General features: G+C 43.7%; 1 protein-coding gene across 5 annotated transcripts in view; it reads left to right on the plus strand.

Moving 5' to 3' along the window:
• CDHR1 (cadherin related family member 1) overlaps window positions 1-16,383 on the plus strand; it is an 80,268-nt gene that overhangs the window by 42,618 nt on the left and 21,267 nt on the right. The window contains exons 2-11 of one of the 5 annotated variants that reach the window (XM_048945244.1): window positions 1,273-1,321; window positions 2,342-2,685; window positions 3,403-3,498; window positions 7,874-8,019; window positions 8,850-8,900; window positions 10,234-10,323; window positions 10,740-10,826; window positions 12,232-12,348; window positions 13,467-13,610; window positions 14,744-14,822. In XM_048945244.1, the coding sequence (XP_048801201.1) occupies window positions 2,625-2,685; window positions 3,403-3,498; window positions 7,874-8,019; window positions 8,850-8,900; window positions 10,234-10,323; window positions 10,740-10,826; window positions 12,232-12,348; window positions 13,467-13,610; window positions 14,744-14,822 (871 nt within the window). In that variant the 5' untranslated portion in view covers window positions 1,273-1,321; window positions 2,342-2,624. Of the gene's footprint in view, window positions 1-1,272; window positions 2,686-3,402; window positions 3,499-7,873; window positions 8,020-8,849; window positions 8,901-10,233; window positions 10,324-10,739; window positions 10,827-12,231; window positions 12,349-13,466; window positions 13,611-14,743; window positions 14,823-16,383 lie in introns of all 5 variants that reach the window. The other 4 variants (XM_048945247.1, XM_048945243.1, XM_048945245.1 and 1 more) reach the window with 4 other exon arrangements.

Below are 16,383 nucleotides of genomic sequence, written 5' to 3' on the forward strand. Positions count from 1 at the left end.
AGCACAGCAATAACAAGAGTAGCAAAGGTCTTAAACTACAGCGAGAGAGGGCTCATCCAAGCACCACAGCTAGAGACACAGAAACAAAAGAATCTGCTTACCATCAGAAAACCACATAGGTACTTGGGGATCTCCAGCAAGATACCTTCACCCCTACTTTCAACCCTTAAATGAGGGCTGGGAAGGGGTGGATCCTGGCTCCAGCCCTTCTCGTCACTCAGGTGTATTGCGTACACCTGAGCTCTGCTGGGTTGGCCCTGCCTTCCTGCCAGGTGCTCAATCACTGCTTCAGGCCATGAATTAGCATTTCCTCTACACTATTTAATTCCTATTTTAAACAAAAATGTGGCATAAGAAGTATTTAATGCTTGAGTTCTTGTTGTATTCAGCTTAACTCTCCTTGAAATTAAAGTCTTTATGCCTTTAATCCATAGTATTGCAAATGGAAAATAAGTGTAGTTTTAGTAAGCGAGATGCATACCTGAAATTTTTTTTAGTTATTTCTTTATCTAATAATATAACCTTGCAATACTGTGTTTGCACTCATATGGGTTTTGTGGATTTTTCCTCCACTTTGTTGATGTGTTTAATCAACCTCAATAAATGTCCTAACACTTCTTATCTTCTTCCTACCATAAGCATTATAGGACTCAAAGCTGGTAGTTCAGCTTTTTACACTCTACGGCCCAATTATCTGAAATAGAACTCCCACGAGGAAGGCGTAAAAGATTTTCCTTGCTAGTTCTTGAACTACATTTATCCAACTTAATCTCTTGATTCTTTGTATTTGTAGATTGTTTTCTGAAGTGTATGTTTTGTTTCTCCCCGTGCCCACAGTCTAGAGCAACACAACTATGTTATGCAAATTTAATGGTCAGATTTGTTTCCCACACACTTTAGGTTTTGCTACATACACGTGACAACTGAAGTATATTGAATGATGTAGGCAGGACTAATGAGGCAATTGGAATTAAAGCCCACACTACATCTCTAACTCAACTATATCAAACTTCATTTTGTACTGGAAAAGCATACAGAGCTACATGTGCTCTTTAGAAATCTTCACGTCAGTAAGTTTTGGGAAGGGCAAGGCAGCTGTAAAATCTATCAGTTTTAATGTTCTGAAGTTCTCCAAGAGAATGGCACCATCTTCTCAGTGGAAAAGTTGCCTGAATTCCAGGGGATTTGTGTTAGGATGACAGTGTATGAAAGATACGAGGATAATCATTCTTGCTTATTTTCAGCCTTTCATATGTATTTGTATCATTTCAGAAGAACACTCCAGATTCATGCTACTGATGTGGGGAAACACACTGAATGAGTAAGTTGAGTTAAAAAGTGAGCAATGTACCCGTTACTGAGAAGAAGGGAAAAACTGCTCAGAAAAATCATTATTGCTTTTTAAATACTATCTCTGCCAACTCAGACCACCCCTGGCATTACAACATTAAGAATTACTCTTAACATCCACTCATTTCTCAGCTTGTCTCAGTTTCTGAGTGGCCACTCCCAAGCAATTAAATGCAACAGTCACGTGAATTATGCTGCAAGTGATGGAGAAAAAAAATATATATATTTTTTTTATTTCAATTGCATGCTGGTACTTGTTTTTCTCACCACAACCCAGTATTCAAAACCACACAAAAAAGAGCACATTTCCTTTCAAAACAGGCTAGTGGGATAGTAAAACAGCTTTGCTTTGGTTATTTTTCTACTGAAAATGACAAAACAAATTAAAGATCTTAAATATTATACACTTGACAGCAGAGACACTGTAGTTCAGCCAGGTTATCTGATAGCTGCAGAAACCTTCACAAAGCAGAAGAATAAATCATTTGCCTCAGGTCACATCCAAACAGCTAACCCTCTTTATAAGCATCCCTGACCAGAGGCATCACCACTGAGGGAGTTTCTTCCAGCAGCCAACAACTTTGTCAACAGCTTCTCACACTGGCTGCTTTTTAGCTCTATAATTAACTGGATGATACATATAGTTTAAACTAACACAGACAGGTTTTATGTGCAGAGCATTTAATAACGGTGCCAACTCACAATTAAAAAAAAAAAAAAGCTTTTGATTTCTATATTTTTAGTGTGCAATTTTATGTATTTTCTTCCATCATAAATGCGGTTGTTTCCTTTAAGCCAAAAACAACAGTATTTACTCTTTGCTGCTTATGTTACATTTTCTTCCTTTATAGTTCGTTGTAATTTCTATAACTGAAACAAAAAGAAACCTCTTCCGGCTCTTAAAAGCAGAGGGCTGGCTTAGGGAATTAGAGACATCAGAAAGAAAGCAACCTTCAGATTCACCTTTTCTCTGACTTTCATGTTTGGACAGCACAGCTGAACCTCTAAAAGGTGCACTGCTTCCTTCAAATCTTGCCTGAGAAACGAGTCCCACAGCTCCCTGCAAAGTAATTGGTCTAATTACGTGGTAGGAAGGAGCTTCTTTAAATTCCTTAGAAATTAAGACGTGTCATCCGCTTAACATCTTAGCATCTGTTACTGCCTCTTGCACATTTCTCCACTGCATCAACCTGAAGGACGCTTTCCTGGACATTTCAGAGGAAAACAATTAAAATCCTTGAAACAGAGAAGAAATTGTCCCCTTCTGCAGTGGGATGAAGCATGTAAGGCATTTCATCCCCTCCTTATTTCTCAGTTTGGTGCACGTTTGTCTGGGTGAGTACAATGATCCCTTTAAATAAGAATATAGCAGGGAACAGCATAACCTTAAATCCTGTGGTAATCCTTACTGATGTGGTAACGTTGTCCTGAAATATTTTCCCTGCCAACTGCTGACCCCTGTGCAATTGTTGCCCTCTGTGCTTACATAGATTTGTTTCAGATGGGCTGTTTAGAAGCTAATGGCATCAGTAGGCACACCACTAACCTATTCTTTGTTTTTTGTTTTCTTAAATTCTGCTGTTGTCTGGCAGGAAGTAAGTAACAATTTAATTCTGGCTAATTGCTCATGCAGTAGGCATAACGTTAGGGCAGAATGTGTTCAGAGCACTGGGAGAGGTGCTGAGGCACTGGGAGCTTCAGATCTGCGTGTGCAGCTCAGTGAGACGCGTGTGGGCATTGCCAGGAGGGTTAATGTTTTGCGCAGAGCTGACTGAGACTTCTTAGAGAGGTCCTGCTGCTTGCTTTGGTTCCCTCGATGTTTTTTTACATGCTCTTCTTCTTTGTTGGCTGCTGTGTGAACACAGAGTAGCAGGTAGAAGCGAGTGTATTGAAAGTGCCCGTGCAGATAGAACCCTGAAAGTGCACTGCAGCAATGGATATGTTGTGCCCTCGTAGTATTCCCAACGGAGCTCGTGTTTACTGAGAGTCGGGTAACAGCCAGGTAACTGCCACCGATGACGTGTTTTTCTGTGCCTTCTGTTTTAATTGCAGTTCAGGCCAATTATGCCCCCTATTTCTTCGATAATGGAGCCAGGAGCACAAATGGGAACATGGCACTCCTCAGCCTTTCCGAGGACACACCAGTTGGTCAGTATGTAGACACGTATGGTTAAAGTATGGAACTGAAGCCGGTTGGTCTTTTGCTTGGCAATATGCATTTTGACATAGGTGGTGCTAAACACTGTGGGTTTTCTTCTCAAGTTTTTGATTTACAGCGGCACATCGGAATTGCAGCTGTAATTTAAAGTGTGACATTTTGCTCCCCTTTCTTCGGTCCATGAATCTGTTCACAGCATCAGAGCACAGACCTTTGGGATCTTCTCATAGGTGCTCTAAGAGTTTATGAGAGTACAAAATTATCGCTGATAACTTTGTCAGCCCTGATAAGAGCAAGCTGTATATTGCAAAGTGAGAGGCGTGGTTTTCTGTGAAGATTTACCATGTTCCTCATGTGCAGCACAAATGGTAGAGCACGTTTCTGCTCAGAGTGAGAATTGCTTGGTAACAACAACAGTTTCTTTTGAAACAAGTTCAGTTTCATTTTACTGAAAATTCAAAATTTTACTGAAAATTTTACTGATGCATTCTTCAACTCTGAACATTTTATGAGTGAGTTTATACAGTTCTTTTTAAACTGAAATTGCATTTTAAAAAACAGAATAGAACAAATGGATGATTAATAATCAGAATTTCCCATGGGAAAAGGATAACTTCCTATCATTTAAAAATGTTACATGTATTAAATCGCTGTGATGAAGACCTCCAGGCATAGCACTGAGGTTTTCTTTAGGCTTTGCTCATTTGTCTGTAAAGAAAAGCACTCGGCTAATGTCAATGGATTACCAAAGCACCCATTTACTCTTGCCCTTGTGCACAGAGGAGGGAGATGGCTGCACCCAGCCCCTCCCCCCTTGACAGAGCTTAGACAGTGTTGGAGACAGGGCTGATGGCAGACTGAGGGCACAGGCTTCCTAGCCATGGCCGGACACTTAGTGCCTGGGGCTTGCTCAAAAATCTCACTTTCTGGCCCGGAGATCTAGATGCCAGCCAAGATCCACACTGGGCGTGTTTGAAGTGAGGAGGAGATGTCTGGGAGGCAGCAGCTTCTGCTCTTGTTCTTCAACCAGAGAAGCAGAGGGGGAGAAAGCAGCGTGGAACATAGAAGTGACGCACCCAGCAGATGAACGGGCAATGAGCTTGCTTATGATGCAGCAGGGCTTTGCTGTAAGCTCAGCCAGACTTAGGTGGAAGCCTCAGCTGAGGGCCTACAGCAGTGTAGCAGCACATGCAGACCAAGAAGCTTAGATTTGTGCCTTTGCCCAGAGATGCCTGGAAACCACACTAACCCTCAGCAATCAGAACAACTCTGCTGGTCGCTGGAGCAAGGCTGACCAGTGCGATTGCTTCCCTGCTCATGTAGATAGTGCCTGTAATGTGAGGTGCTTAGGGAACAAAGTGACACCCAACCCAGTCCATGTGAGTGATGGCTGCCAGCCCCCACTGCTCTGCAGGCAGCGCAGCTCCCTCAGTGCGACTGGACTCTGTTCCTGGTATGCTGCTGGCCTGCAGGCCCTTAAGGCTGCTCCCTGCTGAGCAATCAGCCACCTCCATGGAGACGGAAGCTGAGGGTGGCACAGTCAGAGGTGTTCCCCCTGGCAGGGCTTCAGTCTGTTCCAGAGGCAGAATTCCCTGTAGCAGTGGTGCTCCAACACAGGGACCTGATGCATTTGGCTGGAGCTGCAGGCAGGCAAAGGAAAATTTGTGTGCCCAGACAGCCGTATGGCCATGAGGGGTCAGGGGTTGTGTCAGCTGCCCCATCTACAGTGCTGCTATTGCTCATGACTGATGGCTTTGGCCAAATTGTGTCTACGTTAGCTGGTCTCTACTTGCTATTAGCTTTATAAATGACTTTTTAAAAGTCAAGAGAGAAGCAACTCCCAGCACAGCACATAGTGGGAAGGCCAGAGCCAGGCCACAACTCAGTGCGAGGACCTCGCACTGCAGGGGAACCTGGAAGAAAGAGGATTCTGGTTTCCCATGTCCATGTGCTGTTCTGAACATCCATATGCAGCCATCTTAGAGTTTTGATCAGGATGATCAGTGACGAAACAGGGGCACTGAGGCTTGTGTATGGCTGATTCTGTGTAGCTTCACTCAGGCTTAGTGCTGCAGAAATGCAGGGGCGGGTTGGCATTTAGTCTTCTGTGCACTCACATAAAAGTGAGACTGTAGGGAGGATGCTTTATTTGGCTGTGCCCCAGACACAGACAGCATCTGATGGGATCAACACCACAAGCAGCTGCTTTAATCTACCTCCAGAAATGCTTTGGCTCTGCTGAGGTTATGAGCTGTGTGTTAGTCACAGTCCCCAGCATGTGCAGGTGAGGGACATGTAGTATTTCAGAGCACTAAAATGAGGTGATGGTTTGTCCATGCTGCTGCAGGAAGAAGTGCTGTAGGTACAAGAATACTCCAAGTTCAACAAAAGCACATTATCATGCTCATGTCATCTTTTACCAGGCTTTCTTTTCCCTTGTGGTATTTTGTCTGCTCATAGGTAGTTGTGGACTGTCAGTTATATACCTTATGATGTCAGTTACCACAAAGAAAGCAATTGGTATTTTGTATGTGACAGCTTAGAATTGCCCGTGTAACTCCAGATTCTTTTGAGAGCTGCAGATCATGAGAGTCTTTGTTGTCAGAGGGGCCAGAACAGCAGCCCCTTCCAGTGGCTGATGTAAGAACCATGGCAAAAGGAATGAGCTAAAGTGGCAGCTGCAGTTTGAGCAGTCACACAGTGGGGCAAGTAGGGATGTTTGGTGCTGAGCTTGTGGCAAAGAGTTGCCTGTGTACATACAAGATGTACGTGACCCTAATCAAGGTCTTAGAGCATGTGTGAGATGCTATTTCAGGTTGTTTGCTTCATCTTACCACATTAATCCTGTAAGCCCTTGTAGCAGAACGCTGAGAAGAGACGCAAAACAAGGGATTGAAGCACTCTCATAGGGGCCCGCTTCTGAAAGTCCAGGCATTCTCAGTGCTTTGGAGATTTCTGCATGCCTCTCATGTTTGCTTTTCTTCTTTCCTTTTTTCCCCATGCTCCCACATATGTGCACCCTCCCACTGAAAGCAGTTTTCAGCTGCACTTCTTTGTGCTCACAGCTCCAACTCCTCACTGCCTGCCTTTGGCTGGCCGCTTCAGATCTTTCCATCCTTCAAGCTCCTCCCATGGCTCCTGCAGCTCCTTTGCTGTTTTCTGGCATGGCCAGCTCCCCTCCCAGGTCAGCCAGGGTGCAGATGTGAAGCAGCAGCAACAGTAATGGTTGGTGAAGAGCAGGTTTGCCGTTGTGGTTTATGGTCCATGTCCTCCAGCAGCTCCTCTTGCCCTAGAGTGAGCTTGCAATCCATAGCCACCTGTGCGCTTGGTGCTGATCGCTCGTTGCCTTTCACGGTGAGGCAGGTAGAGAGCGGGTGAAGAAGTCCAGGTGAGATGGCCTGTCCATGCGTGTCCCTCTCAGTTTGTGTTCTGTACCTCTGTAAGCTGGGTATCTCAGATAAAGCTCCTCAATCACAGCAGGCTGCTATGAGGTAGAAGAAATCTACAGAAATGTGTTTTGTGTGTCAGGCTCAGTTATTGATAGTCATGAAGTGCTTGCAGTTATTTGGATGAAGATATTAATGCACAGAAGAATGACAGACATCCAAGCTTAATAAAAAATGATACGAATAAACGCTCACCATCTTATGAAAGTGTGGGTGTCATAACTCCCCCAGAAATCATCACTTCTGATAAGCAAAGCTAGTTTACTGTGAAAACTGGCACTTAGTTCTCAGATGTGTAAAAATAGAAATGACGATCTTTCTTTCCCCAGCGTGTGGAGGAAATGTATTGATGAATTTAGAGAATTTATTCACTGGTATGCGCACAAGTGGATGTGCTAAGTGGAGAGTTTAATGAGAGAGAAGTAATGATGGGAGATAAGCAGGAAGGAAGACTTTTGCTTGTAACTCTGACAGCAAAGAAGTCTGCAAATGTCCCTGTGTCTCCAGAGCCAGGGCCTTGCCCGGTGGAAGCACTGCCTTCAGCCCACGCTGGTTTGCGTGAGGGCCTTTTGCTGCTGCTGCCAGCAATATCTCCCAGTCTTACAGCAGCATCGCTTCAGACACACCTGGGTTGATAGTCAGGAATTTGTTATCTGCATAGACACCATGGTACAAACAGGAAAGCTGCACAGGAAAGGCCCCTAACTGAGGGAAAATGGCACTGGTGAATTCAGTTTAACCATCAGGGTAAAAGCTGACAGTCGGAACCACTGAACTGCTTATGTGCCTGTACTTTGCAGTAGGTTCGATTCGCAGAAGCTTTGCCTCATGCAGGATGGCTAAGTTCCTAGGAAGCAGGCTGGTGAAATATTCACTGCTGACGTAACCACAGGGAAGTGCTCAGTGGCCGCTTTTTCAGGTGCCCACGTTTATACTCTGAATGGAACTGATCCGGAAGGAGATCCTGTGACGTACGGCCTGACCTACGAGGCTGGATCCAGGCGCTACTTTTCTGTTGATGGGAACCTTGGAAACGTGACGCTGATTGAGGAACTTGACAGAGAGGTAGTGTGCAGTGAGATGCCCTCACTCTGCTTTCATGAAATTTCCTTGACTTTCAGTTAATCAGTGTCTTTGAGGGACAGTGCCAACTTGTTTGTACCTGAGATGTGTCATTTCTAACTTTGAGATGCTAAAATTCACCCATTGGGTTGTTTTCCAGTTGACTTGAACCACTGCCACTACTATCACATTTTTTAGCAGCTGAAGGCTTTCTTTTCAGCTTTTGCCAGAACAATTTATTTTTTATTCCTATCTGCCCCCACCTGCAAAGTATTGAGAACAGTCCTTTAATAGTCAGACACGACTGAATTTCTTCAGAACTCTGTCATAGGGGGAGGTAGAAATTTACATAAGCGCTGTCTGAGGACACGTATCTGATTATGTCATGCTCCTTTAACCCTTAACCACGTGGGTTCAAGATGTTCCCAGCAATAATGGACTGAAGGCAACTGTATTCTGGGAGCACAGACATCACCCATCGTGTAGCCCATGCAGTAAAGACAACACAATACTCAGTAAACCTTTCAAAATACTGCACACTAAGGCAGAGTAATTTTGAACTAATAATGGTGTTCTAAGAAGTATTTCTCCAAAAAGATGACTGGTGTTCCACTAGCGCTTCATAATGCAATATGAATTCCCAGAGCAGCTATCTCCTGTCCGCATCTCCAGACAGCCTGTGGAGCACTTCAGCTGAAGGCTCTGAGGGGTCTCCTTAGCCTCTGCTCTGGTTTTCTTGTATCAGTTGCTGTTTTCTTGTACCTGCTGAGATGTGCAGTTCTTTCTCCAATTAAAGCAAAACCATCTAACAAATATACGTTGCTGTTTTACAGAAAGAAGATGAGATTGAAGTTATTGTCAGTATTTCAGATGGCCTGAGTACAGTAAGTATTAATTCTACTCTAACTTGTCAAACTGCTCACCCTGCAGTTGTGCCTCCTTTCATTATATTACCTTTCAGGGACTATCTCATTTGATCAGAAAACATAATCTCGTTAGAGCCTTACCTCCTGCTTCAACAGCCAGCAGTCTTCCAGTAACTCAGGTCTCGCTCCAGCCCTGTGAGGGTAACTGCAGCGTTGTGTGAGCCGAAAGCTTGATTTAGTAGGCTATGAAATAACAGCAGCTACCCTTGAAGTTTCACTGTCAGCTCAGTGGGATGCGTAACTAAGAAAGAGCTGAAGTTTTTGTTTTTGTTTTTTTCCCAAGAAGTGTAACAGGACTGGAACCAGAATTGGACGTGCAAAAGCTGACTGGCCTCCACCCCCGCAGTGTTTCTCTGGTGTGACATTAGGAAGATTTGCTGAGGCCAAGGTGGTTTTCTTGTCTGCTGCTGAACACAGCTTTGATCATGTATAATCATTAAGGGCTTATATGAGGCATGAGGAACAAGCACCCAGTCCTAGTTCTACAAATTTCCTTGGCATTTACAATTTACAGATAAATGTTCTTGTGGGCACGATATTAGACTGCCAGTAAGAGGACCTGGGCTTTGCCTCTGGAGGTGTCACAAAAATGTGACCCTCTAACTACCCCCAAAACCAGACAACTCTAGAGATCTTCCTCATCTCAAACAAGGGGAGTGAGATCATCCTATGCTTGGGGTGCAACTACATCCTACAGAGACAATGGCTCTCACCATTTCTGTAAATAGCTACTAAAGGGATCGCATCCACATGCCCACTCTGGAGAAATCTGGAAAGTTTGGTTGATCAAATATATTTTGGTTCCATATTTTTTAAAAAGGCAGATTGCTGAGGGTAGTCTGTTAAATATTAAAAGAATGTATTCATACATCCAAATTCTGAGTGCTGTTGACCTGGTCAGATGATATTGAATAAGATATTAACGCTCTAGGCTGTCAGGTGCCAACTTTTACATGGTCTTTGATGAATTCCTGTAAAATGCATCATGGTAGTTAGAATCCCACTAAGAAGAAAAATGACTTATGTAAGTTAGCCCCAGTCTATAACCTATGAAGTGCTTTAAGACTCCTTTTTTACTTTAGAGATACCTGGGTGTTCTCCACACGGCTAGTTATTCTGGCTTTTGTGATTTTCTGATTTTTTTTTTCTTTTATGTGCTCAGTTTTGTTAGTGCAAAGACATTGTATTACAATACATCTTTTCATTACCTTTGGCCGCACGTCAGTAGGAAAATGAACAGGTTCACGTAAATCAGCTCCAGTCATAACGTGTTCTTCACATTCCAATCCAGGTTTCAGAGAAAGTGAGGATCCTTGTAACGGATGCTAATGATGAGAGCCCAGAGTTCATCAATACACCTTACATAGTCCAAGTCCCAGAGGTTGGTGAAGTTTCTTTGCATACTGTATTTCAGTAGAATGTAAAGAGGAGCGAGCTGGTGTGCTTCCAGTAAAGTCACAAGATGTGGAGGACTAACTTGCATTCTTATGGGGGTTGGCCAAAGTCAGTTCAGACTTAAGGCATGCTACTTAGTGGGTAAGTTCCACAATGTGATTTTAGAATTGGTTTCAGTGGAAATAGGGTACGCTCTTTTAGCAGTTTTCCCTCCTGATTATTCCAGAAAGCTTTGCTTCAGTTTCCTCCATTTTTAATCTCTTGCCTGTTTGATTCCCTCATTCATTCATATTCTTTCTATGAGCACTCTTTCTCTGTCTCCTTACATGCTCCATTTTCACTTCTTGTAGTTCTGCTGGTTTGCCACTTCTGTCTCACTGTAGTATCTGTTTTTGGTCACAGAACTCTCCTTCTGGCAGCAGTATCTTTAAGATTGAGGCAGTTGACAGAGACACCGGTTCTGGAGGAAGTATCACCTACTTCTTGCAGGTAAAGTATTATCTGTACTTTTAAGAGTCATCTCTCATTTAAGATTCAGAGGATTGAGCTGCTACCAGTGTCTACAGGGCCAATTCTGTAGCATGCACAAGAAAATAAGCTTTGGGAAATGGATATTGTCTGCCATGAAGCAGTCAAGCGCAGCCTGGCAGGCAGGCGTTGGAGCTGGGGTCTCCACTGTCACTCTGGCACATCACAGCATGGCTCCTGTTGGCCCCTTCTTTGGCCCGATGGGAGAGCAAGTCTAATTTGTAACCCTGTGTGCAGATGGGATATCAAAAGCACGATATAGCTTCCTTCAGAAGGAAAAGTGCATGGAAACCCTGTCTGTACTTGGATGCAGCAGGCTGGTGCAAAATTGAAACCTGTATCGCAGTATAGAGTGCTACGTGTTCTTTCTGATGAAGCCAGTGCGCACTGCAACCAGTCTTCCTGGTGTTGCCCTCTGGGGAAGAACAGAAAGCTTTCATATTTGAAGCTGGACAGACGTTTGTGTGCCAAAAGGGCAACTTTTTACACAATGCCCTTCAAATCCACTATTTCTGTAAGCATTTTCCTCCAGATGAGCAGTAGTTTCCCTTATTCAATAGGCAGTGGAATTTAAAAAAAAAAACACACGAACCAATTTGTTGCAGTATGTACCTTAGATACAGTATGGAGACAAGTTGGAATATATTTACATAGTATTAAAGGTAATCTGGTTAAGAGCTCGGGCACACTGAGAAAGAACACCTTGTTGAAATTCAGTTTTGATTTCACCAATTATGAGCCAATTAAAATGCAATTATGTGCAGGATTCAGTTTTGCACGGGGCTTTTTCCAGTAAGCCAACAGACTCCAAAGCCAGGAACAGCTATTTCGAGCTTCCAGGTCTAGCTAATATATTTGTGTAACAGAAAGGTTACTAAATAAGTTTGTTTATTAAAAATATGCTGCTGCATCCTTTCACACAATTCTTGAGTTGCTCAGAAACAGCATTCTTGTAAAGTCTGGTGTGGGCAGGTAGTGATGTCACCAAAAGGACAAAGACTGTGACAGTGACCATAGATACGGAAAACCAAAGGTGTGCAGTTAGGGACTCTCGCCGAAAGGGGAGGGAGACATTTTTAGGCCCTTTTGAAAGTCAGGTGTCTTTTAGGTGTCAATTCACTACGGAAAAGATTTTGAAAACCCACTTTGAAGTAACTGATTTATTCTGAATAACGAAAGGCTCATGGCTCGTTTATGAATTTTTCATAAACACACAGAGGTGAAATTCATCAGATACAGTTTGGGTGAATGATGTATCATTATTCTAGTCTTTTCCTTTAGCAGATGAAATAAAAGATTAATCCCTACGGCAATCTTGTTTCCATACCTGTAATCTTCTGCCTTTTCTCCTTTCATTTTTCTCTAGAACATCCATGCTAATAAGTTTACAATAGACCGTCACAGCGGCGTCCTGCGCATCAAATCGGGGATCACCCTGGACTACGAGAAGTCAAGAACGCATTTTGTTGTCGTGGTAGCCAAGGTAAAAAGCTTTCTTCTGCAAGTGGAGGAGGTGAAGGATTGTATTTGAGTAAGGCAGCTTAGGTCAAACAGAAGCGTGACTTAGAAGTTTGTTGAGACAGCAGTCACTCCCTCTGCCACGTCTGAAGGAATGGAGGGTACCATGGAGAGGTGAGGCGGAAAGCTGGCCAGTGCCTGCTGCTGAGCAACATCTGGAGGGGGCCAGGGGCGAATTCCCCACACTGAGCTCAGGCTCCAGTGCCAGGACAGTGAGCTCCTATGCAGCAAGTCACCCTTACACATTGAGATTCACTCAGAAGCATGCACTGTTGCACGCAGCCCCAGCTTTGGGATGCATCAGTCCCTTTGGACTCCCCGGTGCTGCTCGGTACACAACCATGTTACAACAGGGACAGAGCTCTGGAAGAGTCTGTGGATATTTCTTTTTTCCATGCCTCCACTGTGTTGTGGCAGGATCTCACACCAATCCCACAAATGCTGCTGCAATTCTTTCCTCCTCACTGTCACTCTCAGTAGTGCAGTGCCTGCGGCATGGCTGAGGATTCATAACAGGCATTAAAAATTCAGACTCTGAAGTAAAGTCTTCCAGGATCCTGCAGAGAGCTGTAAGGCTGGTGGCCGCATGTGTGGAAGGAGAATAATTTCACTGCTACTTACAGTGGCTTTACGTTTCTTGTTTTGCGAAAAATGTATGGACCTTGTTATTTATTTATTTAGCCAGGATTCATTTGAAGAGAAATAACAGAACTTGGGTTAAATGCTGCTTTTGGGCAGTAAGGAGCAAATCTCTTCCAAAATCCAGAACTTTCAGAACGGGCACAGCAGATGCCCAGAACAATTCACACCAGCATGGCCACTGACCTCCAGCCGGTGCTGTGGCTTCCAAAACCGTGAGGCATTTCTGTAGTTGGCATTGCTGTACCACCAGCACAGTGCCAATGGTGGTAAGGTCCCTAGAGATTGTTTATATGCTGTGGCTGTCACACAGCTCCTGGGTTTGTGCTCTACCATGCTTACACTTATGCTACACAAGACTTCGGTCATATTCACCTGTTTAATTTTTCCCTGAAATTGCCTGCATACTTCAGCAGAGGGATCTGACAGCGACTTCTCTTCTAGGATGGCGGTGGGAAGCTGAGGGGAGACAACAAAGTGTTCTCAGCCACAACAACTGTCACCATCAACGTGGAGGATGTTCAGGACACTCCCCCCATGTTCATTGGGACTCCCTACTATGGATACGTCTATGAGGATACGCTTGCAGTAAGTGCTGGTTTTGACCTGCGGAAGTGCAGTCTTTCACATTTCAGCCAAAATAAACGTGTGCTTTGGGCTGCTGCACTATCCTCTCAATATCTCATCTGGGCCAAGGTGAACCTGACACCAAGTAGCACAGGGTACTTTCTGCTCAGCTAGGCAGGAGGAAGGGCCCAGGAAATCCTCCCAGGTCCAAATGCACCAGAATACTAAGAAAGCAGGGGCAAACTGAGGAGAACCACGGACGAGTTGTCCTAAAACTGTTTGTTGCTATGCCTACTGCTGAAGATACACCTCCTTATATATCACTGACAGTCTAAGGAATACAGAGTCCTACTGTCAGATCTGCTCAAAAGAGAGCGTAGAGTTTATCCAGTCAGTGTATCATGGCACTTTAGCCATACAGTAGTCTTGATGCTGGTGATGCTTCCAGACACATATCATTCCCAAAGCTGCAAACTCATCAGTTTTCTTTCTACCTAAGCAGAGGCACAGTACTGAATAGGGATCAACTTTCACCCTGATACATGTTTTAATTAAAATTTTCTTCATACATAGGATAAGAAATGGTATCTACTTATGAAATACCTAGCCTTAGACTATTGTCAATGTGTTAGCACCCCATTTGCCTCGTTCTCCTCCTCAGGGGCAAATGTGTGACAGTACACAGCAGCTCAGTTCATAGGCTGTTACATTTCTGCCGGGCAGAGTAACACTTGCGTTCTTTGCAGATGTTTGGAATGTATGGAACATAGACTTATTCTGAGAGTTACACATAGATCTTCAAATAACTATCAGGTGCACACAAATTCGTATTTACCATGGAACCAGCAACTACCACATACCATCTTGGTAGCAAACTGAAGCGATCAGGTCTCAGATCTGCTGCTCCAAATCTGAAGAGAGGGACAAGAGGCTGGGCACTAGGCAAACAGGCACGGTCTCTTTGCAGAAACATTTTCTCACTGGAAATCAATGAACCTCAGGGGTTTCCCCATGCATCATGAGCAAAAGTACCACCATTCCCTCTATGCCTTACTGCAGAAGGACTCTTTGAAATTCAGTTTATTAATGCACCATTGTAATTTCATTGCTTTTTGATCTCAACACACAAACCATAATTCCCTATTTCACCCCAGGGCTCTGAGGTCCTCACTGTTGTTGCACTTGATGGAGACAGAGGAAATCCAAACAGCATTCATTACTGCATCGTGAACGGTGAGTAGACTTGGCTTATACGAAATCTGAAGGGAAGTCAAATCTAGATGTGACATGAAATTAGAGAGAGAAGAGCCTACAGGTTAATAATGCTGTGACAAACTTACATGGAATAGCACCAAATATCTCAAACAACTCCAGGGCCATGCCTACCAAAAAGCAAGGTAAGATTCACTGAGTTTCAGTATCCGCTTCGCAGCACTGTGCTTGGAGTTGTTAGTGTAGTTGATTTGTTAAGCATCAGTAGCCTGCTTGTCGCTTAAAAAAACATGAAGGGAGATGCATTCAGTGCCACTGAACATCTCTACAATTTGATCAAGGAAATGAGAAAATGCATTGAGAGACCCAGACATGGCAATAAGAGGACTGTTCTTATTAACACTTTCATTGGGGTTCATAAACTGCCAAATCTCTGGTTTCTTGGAAGAAATGATGTTTACTAGTGAAAAGAATCTGTCAACCGTACTGTAAGAAAGTAGATATTATCAAAGCAGTAATGCGTTTCATTAGGTCTACTGTAGGGTGTCTTTCAATGGCATAAATACAAACCTTACCTGAATTGACAACTCATTAGCAGGTGAAGTCAACTGCTTAGCTCCAAGCTAAATCTTTAGTTTCATTTGGTTCTTTCTTCCTTCAAAACAGGACTTCCACAATAACTGGGCACCCAGACTCCCAGGACCCCACAGTTTCATGCAAAAAATGCAAAGTTCAGTTGCAGAGCTATTCAGGATATTCTTCAGTGTGTTACATTGTTTAAAATGCAATGTCTAGAGTGGATGGAGAGGGTTGAAGTTCGGATGTTATCTTGATGTGGGATGGGATCATGCTTAATAAGTACCTGCTCCCCTGATGCAAGAGAATAGGTAGAATAGGGGTTGCAGAATAGGAAAACAGATGAAAAATGAGGAAAGGTAAAAAGAAAGGTGGAGAATGAGGAATGAGAACATAGAAGTGCTACAGAAAGAAGCTAAACAAGGGGAAAAACAGTTGAAGGAAAATACGTGAAGGCAGATGAACCAGGGAAGCTGTCAAAGATATGTGTATGGTGTACGGGGCACACTAAAAAGAGCTTAGCCATTGGGTCAAGGGAGGTGATCCTCCCTCTCTACTCTGCCATGTCTGAAGTACCATGTCCAACTCTGGTGTCCCCAGTTAAAGACAGAATACTCCTAGAGAGATTCCACACAGGGCCACAAAGACGAGGGACCTGGAACACATCCCATACAAGTGAAGGCTGAGAAAATTGGGACTCTTCTACCTGGAGAGAGAAGGCTGGGGAGGGGGGGGGGAGGGGGGGAGGAATCAGCAAATGGGAAATCATTTATTCTAAGACTTTTTTTTAATCTAGAGTGTGTAGGATAACTTTAGGAAGTACTCTAACCTTCTAAAAATGCAAAATGGAGGAACATGTGCATTGCTACGTACCCTGAGTTATCAGTTTCTCTCCCTAAAAATAAACAATGTGGTATTGTGAATTGAAACTACTATTGACTTCAGCTCCTTCTCAGTCAGGATGTGCTTTCCAGGTCAACGTATGTTAATAATTGACGTCAATCTG

Source organism: Lagopus muta, chromosome 5 (genome assembly GCF_023343835.1).
Source record: "Lagopus muta isolate bLagMut1 chromosome 5, bLagMut1 primary, whole genome shotgun sequence".
Lineage (NCBI taxonomy): Eukaryota > Metazoa > Chordata > Aves > Galliformes > Phasianidae > Lagopus > Lagopus muta.